This window comes from Periophthalmus magnuspinnatus, chromosome 3, assembly GCF_009829125.3.
Source record: "Periophthalmus magnuspinnatus isolate fPerMag1 chromosome 3, fPerMag1.2.pri, whole genome shotgun sequence".
Classification (NCBI taxonomy): domain Eukaryota; kingdom Metazoa; phylum Chordata; class Actinopteri; order Gobiiformes; family Gobiidae; genus Periophthalmus; species Periophthalmus magnuspinnatus.
Window position 1 is genome coordinate 23338270 of NC_047128.1, and position 27856 is coordinate 23366125.

A 27856-nucleotide genomic window follows, 5' to 3' on the forward strand; every position below is an offset into this window, starting at 1 on the left:
ATGGATGTTGACTTTGCCTCTGCGTCGTCACGGCCACAATGGAAAATCACCCTTTTTTCCGAGATGTGATTTTCAAGAAAATAAGGAAGGCAAGCAAGGTTTCACATGAATAAAAATGTGATGCAGGTTTTATTGTGTCTACACCAATTAAATGGAGAAAAAGGTACTGCCAAAGTTTGTTGTGCGGGGGTTGTAGGAACATTTCCCGAAATCTTGACACCTAAATTCAGCTTTGTCACCGGATTGGTACAGATACTGAATTCCAAATATGGGAGAGGTGGGTGAAACACAAATAGTAATACACCTTAAATAAATAAAATTGTTGTGAAAAAAAGTCTATTCATTACTACATTTTTTTCTTAGCAAAAAGCATGCAGAATTATTATTATTATTTATTTTTTATTTTTTTATTTTTTTTCCTTTTTTTTCCTTGTGTTAACTTTATAGCAATAAATAACCAGCGCTTGTATCCACAATAAGAAGCTTGTAATTTTGCCATTGACATGCAGGGCACATTGATGGCACGGCCCTTTTAATTTAATTTTCCTCACAGGTAATTCAAATATTATTCCAATCTTCTATAGAAACAAAACAAAAGCTACAGGCCTTTGTGAATGTGCTTTGTCATGTGCACTCTAAAGTTATTCTCAGAGTTTTGAATCACACTACTTAACTGTGTTCTGAATAAAACTGTGATTACCAGTGGTTTGTGCAGTGCTGGTGATTAAAGGTACTTACAGTTGTGGGCGAGCTGCATTCACTGACTGACTGGCACGTCTCGGAGGCCTCGGAAGAAGCTGAACTGGAGGATTTCTGCAGCACAAAGAGAAAAAGAAGGACCTTGACGCAATGTAACAACTTAAGAAAGAATGAGCGGATACATTGTGAGGCCATGTGCAAAGAGTGCAAGTGGCATTTTGGGCCAAATTGAACTACGCCGTTTATTTAATAAAAGCTTCAAGGCTGAACACTCTCAGTAAATTTTGAGGTATTGATAATTTAGATTTAAAAAGTTCATTTCTTTTACACAATTATAAAACATGTCTAGCTCTATTCATTATAATGGCATTATGATGATTATTACTTGCTCCAAGTCTTTGTATTAAGTTTAAAGCAATGATTGTGCCATTGCCAGATATGTTTGATATTTGCTGTGTGGTGTAGTGTCTGAGCATCGCTGGAGCAGGGTAAGAGTAATGTGCACATTCAATTAAATTCAATTTTATTTATATAGCACATTTAAAATAAACTTAAGCTGCCCAAAGTGCTTAACATAAGCAACAACAAACAAAAACAGATATACGTTAAATACAACACAATAAAAGGCAAATAGCAATAACACACGAAGATGTCCTTCCTAGCTAGAACCAAATGCCAGGTAGAAGTGGTGGGTTTTTAAAATATATTGTAAAATATAGCTACAGGTGACAGTTTTGCTCGGCACAGTGGATACACCCTTGTCGTGAGCTTGGCCTTTCCTCGTATAAGATTCAATTGCACAGTGTGAGTTTGGGAATAATTTGGAATGTCTTAAAATCTTACACAATCACAAAGTGCAAGCCCAGCAGGAGTATGAAGCTGTTTCCTTCCCCTAATTTCTTTGATTCATCAGGATGTTCAGACAAGAAGTCCATATTTCTGCTATTTTTGTGTCATGGAATTCTGATCGTTTGAACCCATTTTTCCAATGCTAAATAAAGTATAAACAATTGTTGTATTTGGTCAAGAACACACTCAATAAATATTATAGGTGCTCAAGATCTACTGCACCAAGTTTGCTCTCTTGAAAATGTTGCCCAACCAGCAGCATTCAAGCATGGGTCAAATGCAGAGATTAAATTCTCACGGAGACAAAAAAGTTTATCATTGTAATCTATGCGTATGGAAAATCTGATTTGAACTACCTTCCTGTAAAGTTACCAGAATTGTCTGTAGACACTTTATATCACTAACAATGGTTTAAACTGTTAGTACCTGGCTGGTGATGTCCGAGGGCATTGGCGAGGGCGGTTTGGAGTAGATGTTGGCGTCCTGGGACACAAACCCCGAGTCGTGCGAGGAGACGCTGCTGAGGCGATGTGCTGCAAGCCCCCCCGCTGGAGGAGGCTGGTGTGGCAGGCTGCTGCGGTACCGGACCGAAGAGGAGGAGGAGGAAGAGGTCGGTGAGTGAGGCAGAGAGCCCCCTGCAATACTGCCCCCTCCTGATGAACGGGAGGCACTACTGTGGGCACTGTTGACGCTGCTGTGGATGGGAAGAGGGGAAGAGGTGCAGGGAGGGCAGGAGACAGAGAAGGAGGATGGAGAGATGGAAGAAGGTGTTTGATTGGGGTAGGGGTATGGTATGAGAGTGAGTGTAGGGGGCAGGGGGCAGCACGTTGACCCAAAAAGATTGACAGCAAGCAAAAACCCCAGAGAAAGAGGGCGGCACAGACAGACAAAGGGATGGATGAGAGACAGGTGACAGAGGGGGAGAAAGAGGGAGAGAGGGGAAAGATAATGTGAGATTATGAGCATTACTGTATATGTTAATTTATATGAAAGAATGTGAATGGATATGACTCTACACCGTAGCATGATATTCTCCAATATGTTGTAAAATATAAAATGTAAATCCTATGAAACAAACCACAATACTGAAAACAATTTTTATACATCCAAAACTGACTTGGGGCGCCCCAGATCGAACTGTTAGATCTGATATAGATAATTTATAACACACAGAATGTGGTTAGGCCATATTTTCACTACAGAAAACATCAGGACACGAAATTGCAAATTAGGTGACTCCTGCTGTATGGTATCGCATTGAGGAAAAGCTGAACATTCTGAGCTTGCTCCAGACTAATGTGAACTAATACAAACTCTAGCATTAAACTCTATAATTAAACTAAATCTACAGTAGCCTTTGTCCAATACACAAAGGTTAGCCAATATGTCCTTGGGCAAAATACTTCCTTGTATGCATTGTGAAATCTATGTAATTTTGTTCTACAACTTGTATAATGGCAAAAACACTTTATAGAGCAGTATAACCAGACAGCAATCTGTGAGTTTGTGAGTTTATTTTTACATATTTTGTGGATTTTGTGTATTATAATGAAGTAACTTTGTTAGGTAAATTTGTACATACCGGTACTTTTTTGTTTGACTACATTTTGAGCATATAAACTTGTACAAAGCAGTCTGAAGTGTTCCCCACGTCAATCCAGTGAGTGACAAACAGCGTTTCCAGACGGAAGTGCACAGAGCTCCAGATTTAGAGTTTCTGTTCAGTAGTATAATAACTGCAGGTGTCTGTCTGCGGCTTCATGTGAATGTGACAGGCGACGATGAGCGGAGGAGACAGAGGAGACAGAGGACCAATGATCAAACACACAACACAAAGGCTCCTCTTTCTGGTGGTACCTGAATGCATCACAAATATACCTACACAGAATGATCTTTCTTATAGCACCTGAGTGCATCCTGAAAATACCTATGCACGCCCATTAGGGCTCAGCAATGGCCAAAAAATTTTGTTTTTTTGCACACTCTGGACTCTCACAAACCCCTGAGAATCCGTGTTGTTCAGCTCCAGCTGAAGTGTTGGCATGTGATAGGATCAATCACAGGGCAGTACAGTGGTTTGGCCGTAATCTAACGTCAAACAAACCACAAGAAAACATGGATACACTGACAGACGTACTTCAGCCTATTTCAGCAGAAATACAGACTATTTTGTTAATGAAAAACATGCAAACGGAAGTACTTGGACAGGTAAGACACTTTTCTCTCAACTGGATTTGACTAAATGTTGATTTAACATTTTTTTGCCTGTTTCCCTGTTGTGACGCTTCATAAAGTTTGAACGATACCCAGAAGTAGTGCTGATTCTGAGCACTGAGTACATCAGTATAATTACCCAGGTCTGTATACCTGACCTGAATAATAATGGCATGTTTACCTTATATGTTCATCAATATACAAGCTCCCTTTAAATAAATACATGTTAAAAAAATCACATAATCTTTATAGACAAATGTAAAAAATACACCTGAATGCATCATGTGTATACTTGGACAATATTTTCTTTCTGATAGACCTGAATGTATCATGAGTATAAGCCCATCTTTCTGATACACTTGAATGCATTTCAGGTATACATATACCTATACATAGTACTCTTTCTGATAGCCTCTAAATGCATCGCGAGTATCCCTATTTTGAGAGTACCTGCACATGCTGCTCTTGCGAGAGCCAGAGCTACTGGGAGAGGAGGGTGGAGTCTGATAGGACCAGGTGTAGTCAGAGCCCTTCAGATCTTTAATCACCTAATCAGAAAAAAAAAAGAAAGAACATTCAGTATCTTTTACTTTTGTTCAACAATAATATGACATATGGTGTGATTTACGATAAGGTTAAGCTGTTACCTGTTCACTAGCAGGAGGCAGCTTGTGAGGGTCAGTGGTCAACACAGTGAGATCATCAATAATGGCCTGGAGGTGTGTGATCTCTCCTAACATGGCAATCTCTCCATTCTGAAAAATTAGTCTGTACTTAGGTAAAGTCACAAACAAAGTGTGTGATGTGATCATGACATTATCCAATGAGCTCAGATCTGTATTGTGCTAAAATAGTATACACTTTAAGTAAGAAAGACATTAAAATCCCAATACAAACAAATCAAAACCTAAATAATCATCATAAACTTAAAATTAAATGAGAAGAGTGAAGAATAAAAACCTTTCAGTCAAATGCATAGCTATACTGAACCGTTTGGAGCCTGGATTTAAACATTGTCAAAGTAGAGGCCTGTTTCGCATCTTCAGGAAGACTGTTCCAGGTTTTAGCTGCATAAAACTGACACTGTTCTCATACTTCCTGGTTCTAGTCAGGAACCGAGCAGCAGCATTCTGGATGTCCTGCAGCTGTCTTAACATTTGTTTGGAGAGGCCAGTGAGTTGGCCTTTACAGTAGACTAACCTAACCTACTAGAGACAAATGCATGGGTAAGTGTCTCTAAGTCTGATTTTGACAGTATACCTTTCATTTTTTGAGATGGTAAAATGCTGTAGCTCCTAAAGTTCAAGTCTCAGTCCATTATTAGCCCCGGATTTCTAGCCTAATTTGAAGGTTTTAGAGCGAGAGACTGGAGGTGACTGCTGCCAGGGAGACATTGATCTGAGCGTCATCTGCATAGTTGTGGTAGGACACATTATTGCTGCGTATTAACTGGTCGAATGTCAGCAGGTAGAAATTAAATAAAAGGGGTTCCAGGATTGAACCCTGGGGCACCCCACAGGTCAGGGACATTTTTAAGTATCCCCTGTCTTCTAGATACAACTTGAACAAATTTAGTGCAGTACCAGAGATGCCCACCCAGTCCTCTAGTCTTTCTAAGAGGATCCCATGATCGACACTGTCAAAAGCAGCACTCAGATCTAACAGGATCAAGACTGAGACTTTGCCTGCATCAGTGTTCAGGCGGATGTCATTTGTCACCTTGATAAGAGCAGTCTCAGTGCTGTGGTGGGGTCTAAAACCTGACTGGAAGACATCAAAGGAGTTGTCAATTTGAAGAAAGTTAATAAGCTGTTGCCAAACAGCTTTTTCAAGGACTTTCCATAAAAATGGCAGATTTGAGATGAGTCGATAATTGTTCAGTACTATGGCATCAAGACAGCTCTTCTTTAGGACAGGCTAGGTAACCGCAGTTTTCAAAGCTCTTGGGATTGTTCCAGACTGAAGTGACAGCAAACTGTTGAGCATAGACTTGGGAAATCTAGTGGGTAACACGTCGAGGTAGCATGTAGATGAACTCAGACTGAAGATGATCTCTTGAACAGTTTTGTCAGTTACACGTGTAAAGTGACTCAGCTCTCAGTGTCTAGGTGGCTGCAGGGTCATTATTTGTTTCGTGGAATTGATGGCATTTTTAATGCCCTGAACCTTGTCTTTAAAGAACACTGCAAACTCATTGCACTTAGATGTGGAAATTAGTTCTAACGGCAGTGGAGCTGGGGGGTTTGTTAATCTGTTTACTGTTGCAAACAGGATAAGAGAGTTGTTACTGCAACCTCCAATAATGTCCAAAAAATACCTCTTGATGTTCTACATAAACTGTTGTACATGTGCATCTTTTCTCTGTAAATCTCATGATGAACCTGGAGCTTTGACTTGCGCGTTTCCCGCTCGGCCCTCCAGCACTCCCTTTTCTGCGCCCTGACCGAGTCATCATTCCTCCATGGCGATTTCTGCTTATCTTTAACCATTTTAACCTTCATTGGGGCAATGGTGTCCAGAACATTCAAAACACTCGAAGTCACAAAGTTCAACAAATCATCAACATTAGAAAATGAGACATTTTCATAGCAGGGTATCACTTCCGTGAACAGTGCACCTGTGTTATCATTTATGTGTCTCCTCCGAACAACTGCAGGATGAGCTGCTGATTTGGCAATAACAGACAGATCAAAGACACAGAAATGATCAGACAGAGCAACATCGACCACATTGACATTTGAAATATTTACTCCTTTTGTAATGAGCAGTTCCAGAGTGTGCCAGCAGGTCCAGAGTGTGCCAAATAGCAAGTGAGCACTGGCGTGCTTCTAGCTCTATCGACTCTGGCTCCAATTCACTTTCTATTTAAAAAATGTTGCCCCTCTCTCTGTAACTGCTGCTGTCGGGCTCGTCATTTTGGTCTTAAAATGTTCATATTAACCTGCTCTACATGATCCTGGTATTTTTATTTTATTTTGCACAGTTGCGTGGTAATTTTATCATGTGAGATTTTGTAGCAGAAGATTTCTAATTGTACTTTGTAAAAACACTTGATAATGTTCAGTGTAAATATACCCCAAAAGCAGTCATTTTTTATTTAATTGCTTTCACAGAAACTCTCCAACTCTTTAATAGTAATTAACACTGCAGTGATTGCCCTTACCACCACAGGCTGCAGAAAGCCGATGAAGGTGCAGAATCGGCCCCTCTCCTCCACCAGGGCCCTCCTCACTGCCTGCTTCTCTGTCTCCTCCATCAGCAGGCACATGTCCGTCACGTCCTGCATGGCACTGTCCAGCTGAGGCTGCAGGTCTCCACGACCTGGGGAGCGAGGGCACACTGGAGGTTAAGTGGAGGGCAGAACAATAGAGTCAAGTCTCCCCAATGTGAATCAGAGTAATGTACAGAGTTAATGGACACATGAGGGCGTTGTACGGTGAATGTTAAGACAGACATTGAGCGCTTGGAGACCATGACATCCTCCAAGGCATCGGCCCTATCCTGCAATGGTTACGAATTATTGTCCAGATTCAAATAAGAACGTTCCAGGGTGAAGGCCAGTGTTGTAGTCAAAATCCAAGTGAGACAATCAATCTAGTTCAAAAACAAAAACTTAAGGCAGGACTGAGAGTTGAGGTTAAGATGCTATGCCAAAGTGAAAAATAAAATTAAAGGTTCATCGATAGAACTGAACAATGCAAACAGATTTACTAGCCTAGTGCCATCTGTAGATGTACAAACATATTTATTACTTTATAAATAGTGTTAGATATCTTGTTCTCATTTTTTTATTATTATTATTTTTTTAAATCTTTACAATAATAGATTAGAAAATCTCTGAAAAAATAACAACTGAAAATAAGTGCAAAAATTATGCAAACACACCATAGCAAAAGTAGTCCCAGTATTGATCTACAATGGTAAAACACTAGCAAAGTTTTTTTTTGTTTTTTTGTTTTGTTTTGTTTTTATATCGATGTTGTAACAAAGCATTGAACCCATTTTACTTGGTGAAACTTGTCAAGATGGTGTTACCTCAGAACTTTACTTACTGTTACTTAGTATGCATGTTGAATAAATGATGTCATTTTTGTCTAAGCAAGCCATGCAAACCCATAGAGAATTCCAGCATGCAGAAGGAGCAGTCAAAGAAAACCCTGGTGTGACTACAAAGCTAGCTGTAGCAGCTATGGGAGTCATGCAGGAGGGATTACATCAGGCCAACTGAGCTCCTACTGAAAAAACTTTGAGGTGACTTGGTAACGAGGAGAGACTAATGTAGATGTGTTATATTACCACTACCCAGAGATGGGAGAGTAGCCAAATTCCATTTAAGAAAACTGTTGAGTATAAAGTCTGTCTTAACCTTAACCTTATGTGTAGTGTCTTTACTTAACATCAGATTTATGTTCTAGTATCGGTGTAACCGGAGTGACATAACATGAAGATGTAACTGCTTTGCTGGAAATGTTCCACAGTATGCTATTAATCTATCTCCATGGACACAAGCAGGTGGAGACACCAAGACATATTACAGGTCAGATCTCAGAGCCCCCTCACAACTAATAACAAATAACTAAAATGTAACTGATGCAAAATAGGTACGTTTAACGTCATATTTAGAACAATCCTGGCAAAACAATATCATCTCCATAGTGACAAGCAGGTGATGGGTCCTGCTCCAGAAAAGCAAACTTACAGATCATCTTGCTTTGTCAACATAATGCTTTTGTCACTTTTAGACCAATCCATAGTAGCAAAAGTTCTCAACATTGCATTGCTATTTCAAAATAATATTATTCAAATAGTTTGCAATTTGTGTTAAATTAACTCATATGAGTAATATACTATTAGTATCCTCCCCATTATTCCTCTGGGTAGTATATTCAGATTTTGAATATGGATATGTGCATCCAAATGTACGGCTTGGCATGCATATAAAGTGATTGGAGAAGTCAGAGGCAAACGACTGAACAATACTTACCCTGCATCTCTACAACAGGGACACATATTTGGGACGAAGGAAGGAGGAGGAGCAAAAGAGCAAAATAAAGAGAGAGAAGAGGGGGCAGAAATAGCAGAACTTATGGTTAAGGTTAGTACAAGGAAGCCATCACAGGACAGTCACAGAGCACAGGTTAGAGCAAATCATACTTCTGCAACGGAAAATACAGAAAAATCAGAGAAGCAACCACCGAGAGCAGCAAATGCACTGAGCAACTTACAGATTTCTGTACATATTAATCTGTATAATTTTACATTTGAGTTACAGTTAGACTTAACCAAAACACAAACGTAATTAGTAAAGTTGAATTCCTGAAAAGTTTGTTAAAATAAGTTAAAGGGCCCATATTATGCTATTTTCTGTCGTAGTGCGGTTTCCTGGCAAAAAAAACAAACATAGAGCTGTGTTTTGTTTCATTCACACACTTAACACACAAATCCTGCATAATTAGAATGAGTTCTTCTCTCAAACAGAAAATACTTTCACCTTGTGTTATGTGGTAAGTGTTTCACTGTGTTTTTAAACGTTATATACCTTCACTAGAAATTATTTCAGCTCTGGAATTGCCAATCTTTAGTGATCTAATGGCGAAAGGTAGCTGTTAACTTGAAAATTACCTCTACATGACATCACAAGGTGGAACAGAGCATTTGGAGCATTGGAGATGTGAACAGACTAATAATGCAGGATTACTGAAACGTATGAATGAAACAAAACACAACTATCTCAAAATAGGCTTTTAAATAGGGGGTACTTTACTACTATGAGGTATTAACTGCTAACAAATAACATATTTAGATCCCCATGTTGCCTTTTATTGTTTTGAAAATGCTATATTTGCTGAAAACAATTCAACATGTTTTACAAGTTTCACTTTTGTTTTTGACACTCTGAGTCTCCCCTCCCTTTGCTCTCCATGCTCCCCCTTCAGAGTCCTATCACAACACAATCAGCATGCATCAATAAAACTACTGAACATGCATCAGGTTTGTCAAGCTGTTGTGTACAGTTTATTGTATCATGTTTTTGTATATTTATGGAAAATTGACATGTGGGAGCATGGGTAACGTAGGCTTTGGGCTAAATTACTGGAACGTGCATGGATAATATCTAAAAACTCTCCAGGCATGTTTCTGAGGAAAGCAAAAAATATATATTTTGCATATTACCCTTTTTTATTTAATAAGAAGCTATGGGAGTTTTTTCCAGAGAATTTGACGATAGAAAGTATCATCTCTGCATATGACTCATCCTTCAAAACCATTTTCAAATCAATCATCATGAACCTTCAGCACAGCCTTTGTATGAATGACCAGCTATTCTATTTTTCACCACTAGATGGAACTAGCAACCAATTTTCCAAGATAACAGTACAGCAGCTGGCTTCAGTTAATGACAAATCTCTTTTTTATGAGCATGTCTAGAAATATTATTAAGTGCACTTCTATATTTCCTGGTAAACAATGTTGTTTATATCAAAATTCAACTTGTGTCATTCTCAGTGTTTTGTTGTTGTTGTTTTGTACCTTTACGCGCCTTCTTCTGCAGCTTCATGGTGTCAGATGACTTCTTTTTGATCTCATGGCGTGACCTCTTGTACTCTACAGGCAGAATCAACAGAGACGCATTAAAGCCAGAGGAATGTCAGTCCACCCGGGTTAATTATGTGTGCTACCAGAACTAATGTGTACAACAACTGCAGAGGCCACAACCCTGGTCTTTTTACAGCGTTCAAGTGCATATGACAAATTTTTATGTTCTTAGAATTATTACTTGGTTTGATGAAATAGTCTCTGTGGTAAATTTTTATTATAGTTTTAGATCAGTTAAGTGGCAGTTTGTGGGGGAAAACGTTCAGAGAAAAGTAGAAAATACAGGAAGTAGCAGTGAGTTTTAAACCGGAATATCCCTATGGTCTACGTCATGAACATAGAAAATCCTATCGAAATGCACTGACATTTTTTGATAGATTAAAGAATGATTTAACAAAATACTGTTTATATTAGTCTAATCATAACTATTAGGTAACTTTTATGGAATTACCTGTAAATATCTGCTAACCATATCCAACCAGGAAGTAAAATTTAAACATCAACATTTCTAGTTTGGATTTTTACTCTTAAATCTTAAATATAATGACGTTAAATATGTTTTAGTAAAATCAGAAGTGTAACCTGTTATATGCACTTGTGGACATAAGAATTCATGAAATGCACTTTACATATTTGCAGTGCTTGCTGGTTTGGCATGTGAAACAGTAAAAATGGCCTCTCCTCATGGAATAACAAAGGTGGCATATCAAAGTGAATACATAATAAAAAGCAACTGTCTGAAGTCAGGATCAGAGAGAGAGCTTTGGTTTTCAAAAGGTTTTCAAAAGGTCTCAAATGGTTGTCTATTTATTTATCTTTAGCAATGATTTGTTTACTCATGTTGTTTTTTGTTTTTTTTTTCTAGCAATGCTTCAGGAAGGTGAGGAACTGCTCGTTAAGAAATGGCTTTTGATTGTTGCCATGGCTACAATTAGGCCAATCCTGACAATTACTATATAGACTTATTGCTCAATGTATGTTAAATGGAACGATCATTTTCGGGGGTCAATATTTACCATGGGTACTTTTTATTTGTACAGGTGGGAAACTTTTAGTTATTTTTCCTGTTCTACAATTAGATTTGAACTTTAAAGGGTTGACTAAACAACATCTATGACTCATTGCAGATGCAAACTAACTACTAAAGTGTTTATTCTGCTATGTATTTATTGCAGTTTGGATCCATTTTCCCTCATTTCCTGCAGTATAACCTACTTGCTTTTTCATCTACCCCTCGCCAGTTCGTTGTTGATGCTACTCCAGTTAATAGATGTGTTTAGCTCCACAAGGCAAGGTAACTTTTTTCAACATTTTTGTACTGCAATTGCTTTGTTCTGTGCCCAGGTGCCTCTGTCGTTATTTTTAGAAGCTGCCTGCTATGCCCCGGTTGCAATACTTTGAGAATTAAAAGATCGTAAAAAAAAAAAATTCCAGATACCTTTGGCATGATCCTTGTCCAGCTGGTTTGCAGTCTTCTTCCAGTCCTCAATCTTATCCTGAAGAGGCGTGATCAGGCTCTCCATCAGAGCACTGGAGACAATGTACAACACAGTGTTAGCAGAGAGCATACAGTACACACCAGACAAAATTATTAAAAAATATATATTAGACAGAGAAAAAATACTTGAATAACTTTAAAACTTTACTGCCATACCTCAGAAAGGCTTTGTAAAGTATATGTCACTTGATAGTCACAATAGAGGTAATGGCAGTAAGAACATATGTGTGTGGTATTAGTACTAGTAGGCACTATACTCTTACTATGTTTTTGTTTTTCTTTAGTTTTTTGGTACGTCTGTTATTTTGTGTCCATGGTCAGTACTGTAGTCACATTTTATATAGTGCTTTTCCACCTTCAAGGCACTCAAAGCGCTTTACATCAACGAACCACTCACCCATTCACAAACACATTCATACACCAGAGTACGCAGACAATGGGTACAAGGTGGGTTAAGTGTCTTGCCCAAGGACACAACAATAGCATTCATCTGTGAGAGCTGGAATCACACTGTCAAACTCTTGGTCAGTGGATCTGGATGTTTATGTCGAGAGCGGGATTCGAACCGCTAACCTTCGGATCAGTGGACAAACACGCAACCAACTGAGCTACTGTCGCCGTAACATAAAACTTTCAATCACAAACCCTCTCCTCTCTTTGCCCTAGCCTTATTCTGTAGCTGTAACTAAGGCCTTGCACATTGGCATTCAGATAGAGCCGGTCCATCAAGCGCCGCAGCTGCTCTAACTATGACCCTGTGCCAAGCGAAGACAATATGGAATACTGGCCTCACCTTCAAAGCGCCCCATTACTGTAGACATATATCGTAATCATCATTAACATCAGTGTAATAGCCCGGCTGTGGAAAAGTCATTAGAGTAATGTATGGCGTGGGGAAACAAGGGCAAACAATGACTGAACACGGGCCATGGGTGAAGCTTTTCGATCGGTTGGCAATGCGCACCACTATTTATACTTCTATGTATTTCTATTATACATCTATTACGCGCAGATAGCATAATAGGTTAATTGATATTATATTGCTCTAAAGAGCCAATAGTTTAATATTGACGTCAGAACATTGTTTGTTTGTATGTACTTGTTTTGAAATGTGCTGCCTCTTGGCCAGGACTCCCTTGAAAAAGAGGTTTTTAATCTCAATGGGACCTTCCTGGTTAAATAAAGGTTAAATAAAATAAAAAAGAATCCTATGGTAGAATCTGACTTTTAACTGTCAAGCTGCAGCTCTGGTTTGTTTTTTAAAGATGCACTTGGTAACTTTTCAGGTGGAAGATCTGCCACATGATTGTCTCTATGGATATGTTATCGCTTTGCCTGGAATGTACCACAGTTTTGCAGTAAACATATCGATCTCCATGGAGACTCACAGGTGATGCAAGGCCAGTCACTGTAAGAATAAATGTCTTTAAATATACTTTTTTGCTATACAAACACCATTAATTAAATACTGTGGGACATTATAGGCAAAGCAAAACATCTCTGTAAAGATAAGCAGATGGTTGACTCTCCACCTGAAAAGTTACACAGTGCACCTTTATCCAAATGAAACAAAAGCTGGCAAAGTTTTTCTCTGCCATAACAAATAACTAAAGAGATTTTATTCACTTAAAATTGAACAGTGATGGCTTTATTATAACACACAGACAATTATTGAGGTTGGAAGTACTTCAAGACACAAGATTAACATGAACCCAACCCCTAGCGAAGTATAACTTGTTAGCATATGTGCATTTACTGCTGGGAGATTTCTTTCAACAAACTAAAAAACTAAACTTCCTGTACAGTTATACCGGCCCCTGCTCGCCATCCGAAACTCTGACAACAAATTCTGAAAGTCTATATGCATTTTGAATCGATTTCTTACTTTGTGAATTGTCGAAGTTTGGCCTCAATGCTGCGATGCCTCATGCACATCCTGGTCAGAGCTGAACCAATATCTCTGGTCGCCCCTGGAAACACAAAACAGTTCCACATTTTAGTTACAGGTTTAATAACACCATTGCAAAACAATCACTGAAGTGCCCTTTCACTCTGCAATTTTTACCAATTAAGGGCTGATGTGGTCCTCTGGGAATGGTAATAAGATGGAAAAATGCACATTAAGGTCTTTACAAGTTGGGGAAAGGATTAAAAGGTGTTGCTTCACTTTCCAAATGACAATTATATCCTTTATAGAAGAAAATATAACTAAACATTACTTAAATGTTGGACACCAAATGGTTGAAAAGAGCAAGTCACAATATAATACAATTTAGTGTATTTTCTGAAGCTACAATAATCATTAGTGTATACACTTGATACTTAATTTGTAATAACAATATAAAGGCACAGTATGTAACTTTCTGAAGGTGGCAAGTCACATTGCACAGAAATAGAAACTTAAAAATGTAAATACTTTGGGACATTCTAGACAGAGATAGATATGTTTTATTTCATACTCTGGAAGATGATAGCCAAAGGAACAACGTTTCCATGGAAACAAGCAGGAGGAGGCTCTCCAACAGGCCAAATAAGAGTCAGGTTTGTGGAAATGCAAGCTTGCTCAGAGTAAGGATGCATGTTTGTCGAAGTTTTTCAATCTATTATCTCATCCAAAATGAAAAAAATAAATAAAAAAATTTTAGTCTATTTTTGGCTAAAAAGTTACATACTGTGGCGTTAAATATATCTAAGCCTTAATCTGTAACAACGTCCAATAAATAAATGTATTATAGTTAAAGGTGTACTGTGTAAGTTTCCGGGTGGAGAGTTCACCACCTGCTTGTCTCGATGATCTTATTGCTTTGCCTGAAATGTTCCACAATATGGCATTAAACTTTCATATCACCAGTTAAATAAGACTGATGATAGAAATGTTTTATGTCATACTGTAGAATATTTCAGGTACAGTAATAACATCCAAAGGAAGAGAAGCAGCCACCCCTACCAGAAAAGTTACATAGTGCACCTTTAAGTGGAGATTACAATCAAATGGTGCCTTTTCACCTTTTGAAAACACAAGCATGAGTCGACTTAAAGCACATTTACTAGGTAGGTATTAACCAAAAACAATGCTTTTAACCATCCTCTATTGACCCAGTGTTTACAATACACTGCTCCAGAGACACTCCACGTTTAAAGCGCTTCAATCCAAATAAACGTCTCCTCCCGTGAGTATGTGTGACCCATATTCACGAGAGCCGAACCTGCCATTGTAAACACAAGTCTATTTTCAGCCAAAGCACATCCCAGTGGAAAAAGTTGACCCGGGTGAGAAAGTCACTTTAAATGATGGCAGACTGCGCCAACTTCCAAACAAGGCCTTTTGGGACCGCAGGGACAGTACAGGTGGAGAGCCAATAGGGGAACAAGAGCCAAGAATTATCCATTTGCAATGTGCGAGGAGACATAGTATAAGTGCTAGTGGCTGAAGAAATAGCTAAAAGGGTACAGTAATGGCTCTGCCCAGTCAAATGTAAACAGCAAAGATCAGATCAGCCAAGCGGGATTTCCTTAGATGACACACTGTTTATAACAAGAGCTTAAGAGGCTTTTGTAACATGCACTAGGCATCGGGGGAGATGTCATTGTTGCATAGGGGCAGTTTACACAATGTCATAATGGTAATATCATAAAGAGATACAAGAAATTCTATTAAATAACAACTATAACTAATGCTTAATTAGCCTTAAGAAAATAAAGAAATATGAATAAAGATGAAATTCATAATGAAGTAGTTTATTAAAGACAGGTTTTCTACCATGTTAAAATCATGTTTCCCCCAGAAAACATGCCTGAAGTGGTTTTATATGTCATATATGCATGCTTGAATAATCTTGCAATCTCTCCCGGGGCCCATTTGAACCCATCTCACAGTTAGCAGCACGGCCCTGTCCAAAACTCAGCCCATAAGCCTATGTCATCCATGCTCCCACAGGGTCATTTTCATAAATATACAAAAGCATGATATAAAATAATCCAGTACAACTTCACAAACCTGCTGTGATGTGTAGTAGTTTCATTAGTGAAATGCATAGCAGTCATAATGCGATAGCTGGGAAGGGGGCAATTTTCAAAACAACACGGTGATCTAAATGTGTTAACAATTAATCTCCCACATAAGTGTTCTGTTTAAGAACGATTCAGACTTAGTAACTTATAACTATAAAGGTGTTAAGACTCACATGAATCAGTTTTCATTCAGCCCTTGTACATGTGATATGCACTGGCTCCAAATAGCCTAATATGGAACAAGATTTATGCTTCTCACACAAGGTTTCTTCTTGGGTTAAATGACCCAGAAACACGGTGGCCACGATAACAACTACTGTGAAAAGGTGATTTATTACTTCCATTCATATATTCACTTCAGCTTTGAATAGACAGGACTGGACCCCATTCACAGAAAATACACCGGTATCCCATCATTCCTTGTGAGTGGACTGTCTAAAATAGTACAAAAGGTTGAGTTCACATCAGATCATCTAAATAAAATAGCTGTAGTTTAAAATTGAGCTGGAATTTGTCGTTTTAGTGTCAATGGCAGATAACTACTGGCCTATCCACATGAAATAAAGCTGGCATTAAATCCAACATCTTCTCTGCTAGTATAAACAAATAAAGGTGGAATTATTCAGAAAATGGTGAAAGAGCATAAGATTAATATGGCAAGTTTGAGGAGCATATATCATTTTTTTTATTCCAAAAACACTCAATCTCCCATATTACGAAACCATCAAATTGTAGACCAGGACCATATATATATTTACGGTACACCAAAAAAGAAGGAACAGTTACTCCAATTCACCCCAAGGTAAATAAATCAATTAAGAGTGGTTAAATTGTGCAAGAAAACAAAAAATACAATTGCAATTTCACCTTTGTACAATTGAAAACAGATACTATACACTCTCACGTCAATTCACAGCAGCATTTGTGCAAATAGTGACAGTGTTCTGGTCAAATCTCCAGAGAAGAGCTCCATTCATAATTAACAAATTCCTTCCTTACGCCTCCCGTTCTACCCAGCAACCATTCACTAAGCCGCGACTCCCTTCCCATACACACACATGCCGTAGTGCGTGTGAGAATGTACACTTTGAATGCCGATCAAGACTCCAAAACTCAAAGTGGATCGGGACTTCCTCTTCATGTTGATACCATGTCCCAAACTGGTACATTTTTTTGGATGAGATTAAAATGGGGGGGAAAGATAGAGTCGCAAAGCCCGTGTCTGCCTGTGATGTTTGGCGGTGATGTGTGGGGAATTCTGGGATAGAAATGAGAGGAGAGATGAGAGAAGCTGCAGACGAAAGAGGTCATTTTGCACATTTTAATGAGATCACGGCTGTAGACAGAAGCAAGCAGACTGCGGTGAGAAGCCAAGTCTATATCTGCTCAAGGTACGCCTCCGGTTATGTTAAAAATAAATCTTGACAGTCAAGAGAGATATCTGTCAAGCTACATCTGGATAGCTTTGTATATAGCAGCCATTCCCAAGTTTGTATATACACCCCAGCTTAACTTTAACAAGAGTAATGTTGCTAATAGTTGAGCTGTTTATTGGATAATTTAACATGATACAGGGTTTAAAGGGCTCATGTTACACCATTTTCTGATCTGTGTTATAATGTTGTTTCCTCATCAAAAACATACCTTTAGTTGTGTTTTCTTTCATTCACACATGTTTAACACACCACATATTTAAGGAGTTCTTCTCTGAAACAGAAAACACTCTGTTCCACCTTGTGATGTCATGTGGTAATACAGGAAGTGCTTCTCAGTGTTTTTAATCTTCATACACCTTCACTAGAATAATTTGGATGATCTGGAATTGACAATCTCTACTGAATAAAAGGTAAAAGGTAGCTGTTAACTTGAAAAACACTGCTTCCATGACATCACAAGGTGGAACAGAGCATTTTGAGCTTTGCAGATGTAGGTTGACTAATAATAAAGGGTTAATCAAACATGTGTGAAGGAACAACATTCTAGCATGACTTAAAGCTCACAGCAGTCCAGTTTGCATAATATAGGACCTTTTAGGCAGAGTACATCAAATTATTAAAATACTACAACTATATTAAACTTCAACGTGTACCAGTCTTTGTCAGATTAGGGTCATTAGGTCGTCAGTTTATAGGAATCTGTAAATTACTAATTTGTTGACCTATTGTGCAAGTTTCTGTTCTGTTTTTGTCCATCTTAAAGCTTTTCAATAGCTCAAACTACTTGCCTGAGAGCTGATGTCATGAGCTCCCCTGTGTTGAAAATCCTTTCGCTCGTATTGTTTAGATCATTTTAGCGCTCAAATCTCCTCATTGTCTGGCTTATCAGGAGCTATTGTGTTTAGTTTTATTTATCCAGCAACAGCTTTGTTTTGAATAACGGAATTACGAAATGATTAATTTTAGCCAGATTTTCACCGATCAACAATGGTATGAAAGTTAGGCCTACATGGCATCCAAAAGTACATTACTAGCTTAAATAGTGTCTAAAATAAGATCTTTAAAGCACAAAGTCTGAGGTGAGAGGGTGCATGAGACCCACCGATGAGCACTGAGAGACTATAACACAGAGCTTGTTTACCAACACCTCCTATAAATCTAGCAAAGGGTGGCTTTAAATGACAGCTTTACTGCCGTTTCCATGACAGCGAACATCCCGGTTTGTTGCTAAGGTGAATATATGTGTTACTAAGGTCAGACTGTGGTATCTTTCAGACGAGGAAGACACCAGCTTTGCAGGAAACAAGAAGAAAAGAAAGAATGCTGCAAACATTTGCTGATGAAATCTAGGAGAGAACAAAATGAACAGACACTTTGGAGAGAGAAAACTGATATGATATTCAGTCAATATCCATAACATAGGCTCCATTCGCCTTTTATTAAGTTTCAGATAATGTCACAACATTAAATACGCCTAAAGGAAGGAGACGGGAGCAGCTACAATAGGACATTGTATGCATAATTACGTTGTAGCATGGTTTGTTTAACCTTGTCACTAACAGAAATTGAATATATAAACCATTTCAACATTTGAGAGTAGACCTTGGGATGGAACATCAAAAAATGACCATGGAAATCTGACATTTTGAATCAAAGGCAGCTAGTATTTAGTATCTTAAAATCATTGGTTTAACATTAGGCTAAATGAAAATTTTATGTTGTGTAAAGTCACAAATTCTAACTCTTTTGGATAGTTCTCAGGAAAGCACAACTTAATCTGTTTTAATAGATTATTTTTTCAGATCAAGGTTTAGTTTGTTGTCATACAAACTGTCAGGTATGTTACTCAGAGTCGCCAGACATGTCACAGTAACATCGTGTGACCTTTCAGAGGAAGACCGCTAGTGAGCAGGTCAGGTATGAAAACAAACTAAACCTTGGTCTGGAAAAAAAATTATTTGTTAAAATAAATTAAGGGAAAACCAGATGAATCTAATTGGACCACCACAACAAATGTCTTATATGTTTCCGACTACTGTTTTGTGATTTAGTTAATAAATTAGTGTATAAATAAAAATATGATTGGCCACTTATCCAGTGATCCAAAGTGATGAAACGTTGGGACAGTTGCCATGGCAATTAACAATTCTGATTAAAATATTTTATCTTTTGAATGAGCAAAAGTCCTCTAAAAGTCCTTCAAAACAGTAAGAATTCATGTAGGGCTAATTTAAACCCATGAATAACCACTATCAGTAGACCTGCAATGAACCCTAAAACAAGTGCACACCGGCTGCATCCAAATTCTGAAAAACAGCTGTTCAACAATTTCTCTTTATTTCTTCACTCATCTCCGCTTCACAGGTCATACTCACTACAATTTGCATATCTCAGATTCGGACCAGCACATAAACTACACTCGCCCCATAGAACTACATAATGATATAATATGAATGACAGGGTTGCGATGGCCTTTGCCTCTTGAATGCCACGACAAGCAAACCACATTAACGCCAGTGCAGGTGAGGCTACAGTTGCCAGGGTTACCGACGATTGCTGCAGCCACCCATCTGGTCCTCGGTATCATCTGCACGGTGACACAGCAACAATAAGAGCATGGGTGAGACAGATAGAGGGAGACAATGGTAAAGAAGAAGAAAGTGTACTGGTGAGATTATAAAATGCATTACACATAAATAACTTAAACAAAACGTACCTAGCATATAATTTTGTTTACTTTATGCATTTTTAAGTAACGTTTTAAATAATGTTGCATGTTTAGATTGGATTCTATGAAAAATTACTTTACCTGCTTGCCTTATAAGCTCAGTATTAACTTCAGATAAAGCCAGACTGAGCAAAAAATACATCAACTAAAAAACTATCGCTAAAGAAAATCTACAAGAATAATTGAAATTTTGAGGACTAAAGTATTAGAGTGAAATGCATAATGGGCTTGATGATAAGTTGTGCAGATTTAAGCACTTTTACTTTTCTACTTCATCATTTTCTGCCACAGAGCGTGGATAATAACAGCAGTGAGGCCTGTAAAAAGACGCTCATCCTCGGAACTAATTATGCAGGGTAAACAAAGTTGGTGTTAGCGCTGTTGTCGGGCAGCACTCTCCGTAGCGTAGTTATTATACTTAGTTCAGCGTCAACACCAAAGGATAAATGAAGGTAACAGAACTGCCTTTTCGGTCATTATTAGCATGTTATAAGTGTTTGCATAGCCTCCACAGTCTGCAATTAACCTCCTCTGAGCGTTAGCATTAACATTAGCTACAGAGATCAACAGCAGCTGCTCGCATCAAGGGTCCTCATCCTGGAAAATACGGAGTGGTATTGGATCGGTTATGTGGTCTGAGTACTCGCTGATACCTGAAAAATGTGCGGTATCGGAGCTTTTGTCGATACCAGCATCGATATCAGATCAGAACAACCCTATTTTAAACTTAACCAACATACATGTTCGTAAACCTAATCGCAGTTCATGTGATTCTAATTTTGAAAACGGTCCGTCATCACCGTAGCAATTAGATATTTAAATGAAAATATTCGATCTTTTGAATGGGGAAAGGTCCTCACAAAAAACTTCAAAACTGAACCAACGCACACACCAAATCTATGCATTCAAATGGAAAGGGAAAACACATTTAACATGCATAGACATTATTTTAAGCTATACACCAAGAACTACCAATGCAGTGCTATCTTGCATAAACACCCATGTCTCCTTTAGAGGGCAAATCCATGCACTGCAGCAGAAATCAGATCAATCAGAATTATTCATGAATCCTGGACTCTATGTGTCTATAAAACCCAGGCAGGCAGAGGTTGTGTTTTCCAGACAAGCAGGCAGCCAGTCAGCCAGACCAGAACAAGCTCCAGGACTGATAAAGCTACTCTCACTCAAGTATATCCCATAGCGAATGTCCTGCCACAGATCTTGTATCGCATGTTGATGGAATGCATTACTACATGAAACTGGACCCTGAAGAAACAAACCTTGGGAGAGCTTGGTTTGAACTGGTTTTGTAGAGTTTAGTTGCACAGAATATTAAACAATTTGTCATCCATCAAGTATTGATCTGATATCAGTGTAGTATGATATCCTAAATCTAAAATATGCATTGTTGTCCAATTCCCCAGCTAGCTAAAATAAAGTTCCTGTCCCACGATCTGCAAAGAGCGTCCAGATGCCACGATATGGTTGCCCACTGCTCTTGGAATGCATTAACAAGAGCTGAAACTGAAAGCTCAAATCTGAAGAACAAATGTCCTTACATGGGCAAATGTTAGCTTGGCCAAACAAAGCTACGCACCATTCTATACAAACATTTCTGAGTTAATTTCAGATTTACATGCAGATTAGCCAATTGGAGACACTGCATGGTCTGTATGTGCCAAAACAATGATGGTTTACCAGTAAAATGAAAGAAATGAGAAGTTATAATGATAGATGACCAGTGAGGTTATTTGTTTGTCTGTCTGGGTTTGGGACACAGAGCAAGGGCTGGTGACTAAGCCTGTCATGATAACAAATTTTGAAGTGCGATATATTGCGGAAATAAATATAGCAGAATAAATAAAGCATAAAGCAGACTTATCGCCAAACAAATATTTTAAATGTACAAAACTAAAAAAAATGAACTACAATAAATAAATAACACAATGCAACTCTTTAGTAGTTAGTTTGCATCTATAATGAGTCATAGAAGTTCATAATTCGACCTTCTACAGCTCAAACCTCATCATGGTACAGAAAATCAAACAAATATTTCCCACCAGTGCAAAGAAAGTCTCCACGATACTGACCCATAAAAAATCATCGTTCCATGTGTTATGCATTGAACAACCAGTCAATACAGAACTGTATTTACCAGCCAAATAAAGTAAACCTCAAAAATATTAGCAAACTATAATTATCACACAAATGCGCCTAATTCGACCTTAATCTCTGCCCTAACATGAACCAATGACATCGCTCCTTGTCAGAAGGTCAAAACAAGGTCAATCACAGTCGAACATGTCTGCACCACAGGGATAATGAAACACATAACTCGCACAGAAATACTATGCACGTATTAAGAATTTACCAGTACATTACTTTTAATATAATCACATGCCTGCTTTATCACTTATTCAGTTTTACCCCAGAGCAGAGCCAAATTGTGGCTGAATTTAAAGCCGTGGCATGGTGCCCTAGTGACCCAGTAAAAGCATCTCCAATAGAAGTGATTGTGGTCCCCTAAAATCTAATAAAAGTGGTTTCCAACAGCTGTACTTTTCAGAATAGATGTATTGCAATACAAATAACAAATGACATCAACATGACTTGTGTTGACCCTGTTTATGAATAAAATGAGCAGACATTCTGAACAAATCAATATAACAGTTTATTGCTGGCTTTCTGTTATAATACATCATTTAGTAGTTCAAGAGAAATTGAAATCTGAGTTGTACTGAAGCTTAAATAGAGCCTGTACCTGATCTATTTGTGACAATGAATGTATGAGGTCTTACTATATTTATGAAAAATCTACACATTTTGAACCCTCATTCTAAACATTCATTTAAATTTTTAATGATATGTCGCTAACCTAATTGAAAAACTGGCACTCTTTTTTTTCCAAAAGCCACTGAAACATTTAATTGAATTCACTAATGGAACATGTACATCTGTTATTCTAGCCACCACTTTAGGTCTTATTAGCGGCTAATGAAGGACACCTGTACAGAGGAGCGATTCATGTAATAACAATGAGGATGTTAACTTTGGAAGGGAATGACTGCCAGTGGCAACCAAAATGCTGGTTACTAAAGCAATGTTCTAATCTCATAGAAACTACAAAAGTCAAATAAGGTAGTTTTGTATGATCTGAGAAAAGCCACCCCATCTCCTTATGGTGCCAGTATCAACAAATTGTCAAGTAAAATACATTTCAAGCAGATTCACGTGGATAGAGAGATGGCATCATAGACTGTATAAAGAAGTGAACTAAGGGAGTATGACATCACCCATAGCGTTCGGCTCCAGTCAAATGAAGCTCATCAAGACTAGCATTTATGGGGCAAACCTGGAGCCGAGTTCCATATTAGGAATTCTGACCATGAGTATCATAGCAACCACAGAGCTAATCCGGAGCGAGGCTGTTGAAGGTAACGCCCCTTCCCGCCTACTGCTTAGCAACACGGTCAATCAAACTGTTGTTAACGCTAGCGGAAGTGACCTCGGGGAAAGAAACTGCCTGATTTGTCTGTTATTAATGTTCATATCATGATTTACGGACAAAATGACAAAATAAAAAACACCAGGATCATGTAGAGCAGGTTAATATGAACATTTTAAGGTCAGAATGGCGAGCCTGGAAGCAGAATTTACAGAGAAAGGGGCAATAGTTTTTCAATGTAAAGTGAATTGGAGCCAAACTCGATGGAGCCAGAAGCGTGCCCATGCTCACGGTCTATTTGGTACACGGCAGCTAGCAGGTTAGCTATGTCCATTTATATATACAGTCTATGGATGGCATGGACTGAAACTGTAATAATCCTGTTAGCTAGACTCAACTTGTATATTTTTGGAAGGCTACACAATATTTCAGAATCAAATTGAATCTTATTTTTTTATATGCACTGTTGCTTAAATAAATAATTAAAAGTAAACAGAAAAATGAATATAGAATGCTACAAACTTTTTTTTTTTTTCCCCAAATCTCTACAACAACTTCACAAAATAAGCACTGCGAACTTAATCTAGATTTGAAAACATACTGCAAAACTAATCACAATTTCAATGGTTAACAATAACAAAATATTATATAAAACCATATAATAAATACTCATTGAGGCCAGTATCACTAAAAAAAAAGAGAAAAAACCCCAAAAAACTTTCCCTTATAGTTTTAGTATGATCTTGAGCTTTAAAAGTAGTAGTCTACATGGTAATCAAAAGTAAGTGCTATTATACTACAGTACCAGTCTATTGTCTTTTTATTTTATATTTTTTAAAAGAGTATCTCAAAATATCATTGTGGCATCAAAATCTGTATCCAGTATCAAGTCTATTTCTTAGTATCAGTTTTGTATTTTAGTATCATGACAGCACTAAGCCCTTATTTGTACCTTAAATCCACACAAGTTGTTTTTCCTTCCCCCACTACAATGGCTTCATCACACAAACATTTGCCTACATCCGAGCGCTCCTGTCTCTCCTTATGCTGCAGGTGGAGGCTGTTATTGTTGTATCTGTGCCATGTTCAGGTCTGCCAGCCTCCTGTCTCACTTCTGATCTCCCCTGACACCGCTCTGCTGGACACAGTGGAGATGGTTTGTTTTCTGTCATGGGAATAGCCTCAAACAGCCCTGACAGCCCCGAGCGCAGCCGTAACAGAGAGGCAACCATAACATAGCATGACTGAGGCTATTTACCATGGTCCCACTTCACACACATTCTTTTCTTCTGTTCTTCAAAGAGCGGTCAGGACTTTACAATTTAGATTAGAAGAGATACCAAAATTAACTTCTGTTGCTATGCTGGTGACCGTAAAACAATACGACCACGTTTTGTTACAACCAAGCAGCATAATTCAAGCAGTGATTCCCCTCTCAGTGAACTAAAGCGCATGACCTAAAACATGACCTGCAAAACATATGTTGCACAATAAAAAAACATTGCGCACAACATTGCCTCGGTAGTCCCGGTTACTCTAACAGTAATCGTGGACCATTGCTGCTTCAAGTACATCTCCATGGGGTTTTCGTCAAGTTGCGCTAAAGTGATAAACTTTAAAAGACTGCGAGGTGATGAAAAGTGAGTTATGTTACTGATAAGTTAATAAAAGCTTGTACTTTTCACACATGTGGTGTTAAGAAATGGGTTTCTACAGTTACTGGGTCAGTTGCTGGGTCATTTACTTCAAAATGTATTATTCTGACTGGCCTAATTGTGGTAGTAGTTTGTGTTTTATTCATTTATTCAAGGGACAAAGCATATTAACAAACAGTTCTGGAAATTAGCCAAGATTATACACTCACCTAAAGAATTATTAGGAACACCTGTTCAATTTGTCCTTAATGCAATTATCTAATCAACCAATCACATGGCAGTTGCTTCAATGCATTTAGGGGTGTGGTCCTGGTCAAGACAATCTCCTGAACTCCAAACTGAATGTCAGAATGGGAAAGAAAGGTGATTTAAGCAATTTTGAGCGTGGCATGGTTGTTGGTGCTAGACGGGCCAGTCTGAGTATTTCACAATCTGCTAGGTTACTTGGATTTTCATGCACAACCATTTCTAGGGTTTACAAACAATGGTGTGAAAAGGGAAAAACATCCAGTATGCGGCAGTCCTGTGGGCAAAAATGCCTTGTTGATGCTAGAGGTCAGAGGAGAATGGGCCGAGTGATTCAAGCTCATAGAAGAGCAACGTTGACTGAAATAACCACTCGTTACAACGGAGGAATGTAGCAAAGCATTTGTGAAGCCACAACACGCACAACCTTGAGGCGGATGGGCTACAACAGCAGAAGACCCCACCGGATACCACTCATCTCCACTACAAATAGAAAAAGAGGCTACAATTGGCACGAGCTCGCCAAAATTGGACAGTTGAAGACTGGAAAAATGTTGCCTGGTCTGATGAGTCTCGATTTCTGTTGAGACATTCAAATGGTAGAGTCAGAATTTGGCGTAAACAGAATGAGAACATGGATCCATCATGCCTTGTTACCACTGTACAGGCTGGTGGTGGTGGTGTAATGGTGTGGGGGATGTTTTCTTGGCACACTTTAGGTCCCTTAGTGCCAATTGGGCATCGTTTAAATGCCACGGGCTACCTGAACATTGTTTCTGACCATGTCCATCCCTTCATGACCACCATGTACCCATCCTCTGATGGCTACTTCCAGCACGATAATGCACCATGTCATAAAGCTCGAATCATTTCAAATTGGTTTCTTGAACATGACAATGAGTTCACTGTACTACAATGGCCCCCACAGTCACCAGATCTCAACCTGATAGAGCATCTTTGGGATGTGGTTGAACGAGAGCTTCGTGCCCTGGATGTGCATCCCACAAATCTCCATCAACTGCAAGATGCTCCCATCAATATGGGCCAACATTTCTAAAGAATGCTTTCAGCACCTTGTTGAATCAATGCCACGTAGAATTAAGGCAGTTCTGAAAGCGAAAGGGGGTCGAACACCGTATTAGTATGGTGTTCCTAATAATCCTTCAGGTGAGTGTATTTTTTCATTTGTAGTGTCAGTAAAAGGAGTAGTAGCTCTAGCATTTTTACAAACAAATCTGAAATTTACTCCAATGAGGTTAATCTGTTCTTCTGTTAATGTATTTTTAATAAATTATTTTTCCAGAACAAGGTTTAGTTTGTTTTCATACCTGACAGTTTCGATTGCTCACTAGTGGTTTTCCTCAGAGTGGTCACGTGATGTTGCTGTGACGTGTCCGGTCAGCTAATTTAAATGGGTTTTGGTGCTGATGACAACGCCATCTGCAGTCCGACTTTTTCATGACAATATCCCAGGTGTGTGAGAGTGAAAAGGTTCCCTCGTCCTGGTGGAAGACCATTAGTGAGCAGTCAAAACTGTCAGGTATGAAAGCAAACTAAAACTTGGTCTGGAAAAAGAATTTATTATAATAAATCTGTTTTGTAGATCTACTGGAGTAACACAAGTACTTTACCTGTATACATTGATTTTGGACTACTTTGAGTACTTTTAAAATTTAAAGCATATGCTACACCCAATTTCTGTTCCGTCTGTTAATTAGAAGTTCATATAAGCTATACAAAATGTGCAAAACCTACATAAACTCCATTATTCACATTGTAATAACTTGCATGGGTTAAACAGATTATTGCAAAGTAGCTTATTCAAGGTGCAAGCGCTACTTTGAGCTTAATGTATAGTGACAGCAACTTCTTGAGTCGTGACCCAGTATTCTTATAGTCTACTAACTTGAAGCCTGAATAGCTGACTAATATCGCATCTGCAGGGGGGTTCACCAGTGCACATATGCCTAAACTACATTACCCACAATGCTATATTTAGAACACTGCAGTCTATGACTCAGCACGGCCCATCCTGATCTTCACCACAACTGCGATGCCTCTGCCCCATTTATTCCAATTAGACATGCCTATGCTTTCACAATCCGGTTAGACGTATCAAAACATTACTATGGAATATTTCTCACATCCAAGCTTTGTTAAACTATAAGCGTGTTTACATAAATGTGCAATAATATGTCTGCATGTATATCCCTTTACTATGACACGTACGGATTACCTTTTTTCCTCCAAGCCGTTTCCGCTGCATTGAAGCGGACCATGATACGCCATCTGTGAAGTGGCTGGCAGCTATTGTGCGTTGGTAACATGGGAATGCTGTTAAAGACCGTGAGAAAGCATATTTGCACATACGCAGAGCCATATTGCAGTAGACATGCAGTAGTAGTATGCATGTTCAGTGGAGTGCTGTGTAATTGGTGAAATAGAGTGTGGATGAGCAGGGCATTACAAGTAGCTTCC

General features: G+C 38.5%; 1 protein-coding gene across 1 annotated transcript in view; it reads right to left on the reverse strand.

Annotated features, from left to right (window-relative positions):
* Nucleotides 1-27856, reverse strand: part of mtss1lb (MTSS I-BAR domain containing 2b) — a 78343-nt gene that overhangs the window by 8955 nt on the left and 41532 nt on the right. Inside the window, exons 4-11 of the mRNA XM_033989270.2 lie at nucleotides 13743-13827; nucleotides 11798-11889; nucleotides 10294-10368; nucleotides 6926-7083; nucleotides 4410-4517; nucleotides 4213-4310; nucleotides 1975-2242; nucleotides 739-813 (exon numbers count right to left, since the gene is read on the reverse strand). Coding sequence (XP_033845161.1) covers nucleotides 739-813; nucleotides 1975-2242; nucleotides 4213-4310; nucleotides 4410-4517; nucleotides 6926-7083; nucleotides 10294-10368; nucleotides 11798-11889; nucleotides 13743-13827 — 959 coding nt within the window. The remainder of the gene's footprint in view (nucleotides 1-738; nucleotides 814-1974; nucleotides 2243-4212; nucleotides 4311-4409; nucleotides 4518-6925; nucleotides 7084-10293; nucleotides 10369-11797; nucleotides 11890-13742; nucleotides 13828-27856) is intronic.